At 57.0% G+C, this 3,815-nt stretch overlaps 1 protein-coding gene across 1 annotated transcript; it reads left to right on the forward strand.

Annotated features, from left to right (window-relative positions):
* The first annotated feature begins 1,603 nt into the window (after positions 1–1,603).
* Positions 1,604–3,259, forward strand: HMGB2 (high mobility group box 2). Its single transcript, XM_010225931.2, has 4 exons — positions 1,604–1,774; positions 1,866–2,011; positions 2,092–2,266; positions 2,723–3,259. The coding sequence occupies exons 1-4, from the start codon at positions 1,625–1,627 to the stop codon at positions 2,873–2,875; spliced, it is 624 nt and encodes a 207-aa protein (XP_010224233.2). The 5' UTR covers positions 1,604–1,624; the 3' UTR covers positions 2,876–3,259.
* Positions 3,260–3,815: the final 556 nt, after the last annotated feature.

The raw sequence follows: 3,815 nt of genomic DNA on the forward strand, positions 1-3,815 counted from the left end.
ACCTCTAGAGATCATCTAGTCTTTGTCATACAGTAAAAAATGAGCCCCCAAAGCTGCTAAATGCTCCCTGTTCAATGCTCCTGACTCCAAACAGGGCTGGAATGGGAAAAATCCCAGCCCACAAGCACCAGATTCACCGTCAGCACCTTTCCCACACACACTAGCGGGATGTGCAGCAGGGAACCCCCTGCTCCAGCCCAGCTTCCCTCCTGTGCTTTCACCCCCTCGCTCTTCAATGAGGGAGCAATCGCACAGGCGGGTGACGCTTTCGCTCGGCCGCCCTGAGGCACTTCGGTACGGGGTCGAGCGCGTCGAGAAAAACAAACCTCTGCAAGGCCAAGAGCCTTTGGGCCGCCCTTTCAAACCCTGCCAGCTCGAGACAATAACAAAGATAATAAAAATAATAGCGAACGCTGTCGTGACACGGGCTGCTGGGCCGCGCTGCCCGCGTGACCTGCGCCTGCCCCCGGCGGCGGCGCGCGGGGACCGTTAACGGCGCGCGCGGCCGTTGGGGCGCGGCGGGTCGCGGCGGGGGCAGGGCCGCCCGCGGCCGCGTCCAGCCCCGAGCGGCCCGGCGGGACACGAGAGACGGCGGCTGCCGGGCGGCGCGTCGAGGCGCTGCTCGCTGCGGCCCCGCCGCGCATCTCAATGAGGCGGCCGCTTTGTCGGGAGCTTCCCCGCGACAAATCGCCCCGGCCCTCCCGCTGCGCCGGCGCTCTCGCCCCGCCGACCCCCGGCACGCAAAGAAACGTCCCCGACAGCCCCGCGCGCAGCCCTCGGGGCGGCCGGGCGAGCAGTTTCTCCCACTCCCGAAGCTCCCGTCCCGTCCCGTCCCGTCCCGTCCCGTCCCGTCCCGTCCCGTCCCGTCCCGTCCCGTCCCGTCCCGTCCCGTCCCGTCCCACGCCTTTTGCGCGCCCCGGCGCCCTCCCGCGCCCTTTGTATTTTTAAACCACGCTGCGGCGCCCCGCTCCGCCCAATGGGAGCGCGCCCGGCCCGCGGCGGCCAATGGCGGGCGGCCCCGCGGTTTTTTAAATCGTCGCGCTCCCCCAATCGCCGCCCGCGCCCTTAGCCCCGCCCCCGCCGCTACGCTCACCCCAACCGGTTCAGGCGAGTATGGGAGCCCGCGACTCCTCGCGCTCTACCTAACCCGGGAGCTGCCGCGGCGCTGACGTCGGAGGCGGGGCGAGCCAATGGGCGGCGGGCTCTGCGCGGGGGGGCGGGGCGGCGAGCGGTTTGAACAGGCGCGGCGGCCAATGGGCGTCGGCGAAGGGGCGGGCCCGAGGGCGCTGCGGGTCAAGTTGCTGTGGCGGGCAGGGCTACGGAAAACAAGAGGCTCTAAGTGCGCCGCGGCGGAACCATTTGGCGGCAGCAGCGGGAGCAGCGCCCGATCCGGCCGGAACCGAACCGAACCGAGCCGAGCCGAGCCGCCTCGCACCGAGCCAGGCAAGGCCCCGCGGCGGGAAGGGGAAGGGGAGGGCGCCGTGGGGGGGGCCGCGGCCGAGCGGAGCCGCCGCTCCCCGCGCGGGCGGGCGGGAGGCGGCGGGGGCCGGTGGCGGGAGCGGCCCCGCCCCCTCCCTCACGGCGCCGCTGCCCTTCCCGCCGCGCAGGAGCCGCCGCCGCCGCCATGGGCAAGGGCGACCCCAACAAGCCGCGCGGCAAGATGTCCTCGTACGCGTACTTCGTGCAGACGTGCCGCGAGGAGCACAAGAAGAAGCACCCGGACTCGTCCGTCAACTTCGCCGAGTTCTCGCGCAAGTGCTCGGAGCGGTGGAAGGTGAGCGCGGCCGCCGCCGGAGGCGTTAGCGGGGCAGCGGGCGCTTGCGCTGATCCCGCCGCCTGCTCTCCCCCCCGTGTGCCCCTTGCAGACAATGTCGAGCAAGGAAAAGGGAAAGTTCGAGGAAATGGCCAAAGGGGACAAGGCTCGTTACGACAGGGAAATGAAGAACTACGTCCCCCCCAAAGGCGAGAAGAAGGGAAAGAAAAAGGACCCCAACGCTCCCAAGAGGCCGCCGTGAGTGCTTTCCCTCTCCCACAAAGTGTTCATGCTAACAGCTCCATGCTCGCTTCCTTAACCCCTTGCTCCCCTTCTAGGTCTGCCTTCTTCCTCTTCTGCTCCGAGCACCGCCCCAAGATCAAGAGCGAACATCCCGGCTTGTCCATCGGAGATACGGCCAAGAAACTGGGTGAAATGTGGTCTGAGCAGTCGGCCAAAGATAAACAGCCCTACGAACAGAAGGCTGCAAAGCTAAAGGAGAAATACGAAAAGGTACAGTGGGAACGGAAAGTTAAGAAGGTTAAACTCACAGAGCCTACTGTAAAGGCGCTGATTTTGTTTCATATCGAAGGGGTGTTGGGTTCAGAGTTCTAAACAGAGCCTGTATGAGGCGTTAGAAGTGCTGGAAAGGTGTGGCACAAAAGGTATGTGGAAGCCTTTCCTGGTGCATTATTTGCACACCTAGAGACTTCACCAGGGAGACTTTACCTCCAGGAAACAGGTTTCCTACTTGGAAAAATACATAGCCATGCTCAGAAATACTGTATCCACATATTCCTTAAACTGCCTAGGTCTTACTAGCAAATATGTAAGCACCACCCCCCCAACACACACCTTATTTCTTTTCCTTCCTTCACTTAGGATGCACATAAAGTGTTAATTACTGGAGCTGTACAAAATTTTCTGCATAATTACCTTGCCAGCAACTAAACATCATCTCTCTTGCAGGATATTGCAGCATATCGTGCTAAGAGCAAGAGTGACACAGGAAAAAAGGGCCCAGGGAGGCCCGCAGGATCCAAGAAGAAAGCAGAACCAGAAGAGGATGAGGAAGAGGAAGAAGACGATGAAGAAGAAGAAGATGAGGAGGATGAAGAGTAGATGAAAGTCCTGCTGTAAAGATTTATGCTCAAAATCCAATATTTTGCTAAGAATGTGAACTCAAGTGCAGCTCATTGTTAGCTTCAGTATAAAAATCTGTACAGAATTGTGTATAGGTAATGTGGTTCTTTGTAGGGAGACCTATATTTTTAATGTAAGTAGTAGCTGTGGGCTGCTACAGTTCTGTTTTAAAACAAAGAAGAAAAAGTTGTGGAATGTTTCTGCATATTTAATGGTTTTGTTGAAATTCAGTGACTGATAGCCAGGTGTTTCTTTTTAGCAAAGTAAAACAAAGGAGGTAGCTTAATAGCTGATCTTATATTTTGTAGTATATTTGCATTGTATTACTTTTTTAACAATTTTGTAATAAAATGATGTACATGATTCTTGCTGCATTCTTAATGTTTCTAAGGGGCTGTGTACTTGGAGAAGTCTAAACCTGGCTGCTTTCTATTCTGGCCAGGTATATGGTATATGGAACAGGGGTATTGCTCACATGACAAAATTGGTAAATCTCAGTCTTAAATCCTTGAACAGATACAGGACTTTGAGCTATTTTTTCCCCTCTTATCCCTCTGTTAGCACAGTTCTCTTCCCCCCCATACTCGCATTACTTGCAGTTGATGTTTTTCATACCCTAGCACATGTTTCCATCAGCTGAGTCAAGTTTGTTGATACTTACTTTGAGATAGGAAGACTTGTTTCTACAGTGCGCCAACAGTTTTGAAGAAAACAAAGCTCTCCAAGTACTGCCTTGCGTTAAACCATAGCAGTTGACAGTGGGTAAATCGTAAGAACTTTTCCAGAGCTTAAGTTCACTGGCCTTGTCCATATCAGGATAGGAAAATTGGCAATAGGACAGGCAGAGTTAGAAGCCTCTCTCTCCAGATGTTGCCTGCGCTCCTGTCTCCCCTGCCCCCGTGTTAGTGATTTCTTTTAA

The sequence above is a fragment of the Tinamus guttatus genome, unplaced genomic scaffold, assembly GCF_059628265.1.
Source record: "Tinamus guttatus ecotype Peru unplaced genomic scaffold, ASM5962826v1 Tinamus_guttatus_pri_ptg000476l, whole genome shotgun sequence".
NCBI classification, from domain to species: Eukaryota; Metazoa; Chordata; class Aves; order Tinamiformes; family Tinamidae; genus Tinamus; species Tinamus guttatus.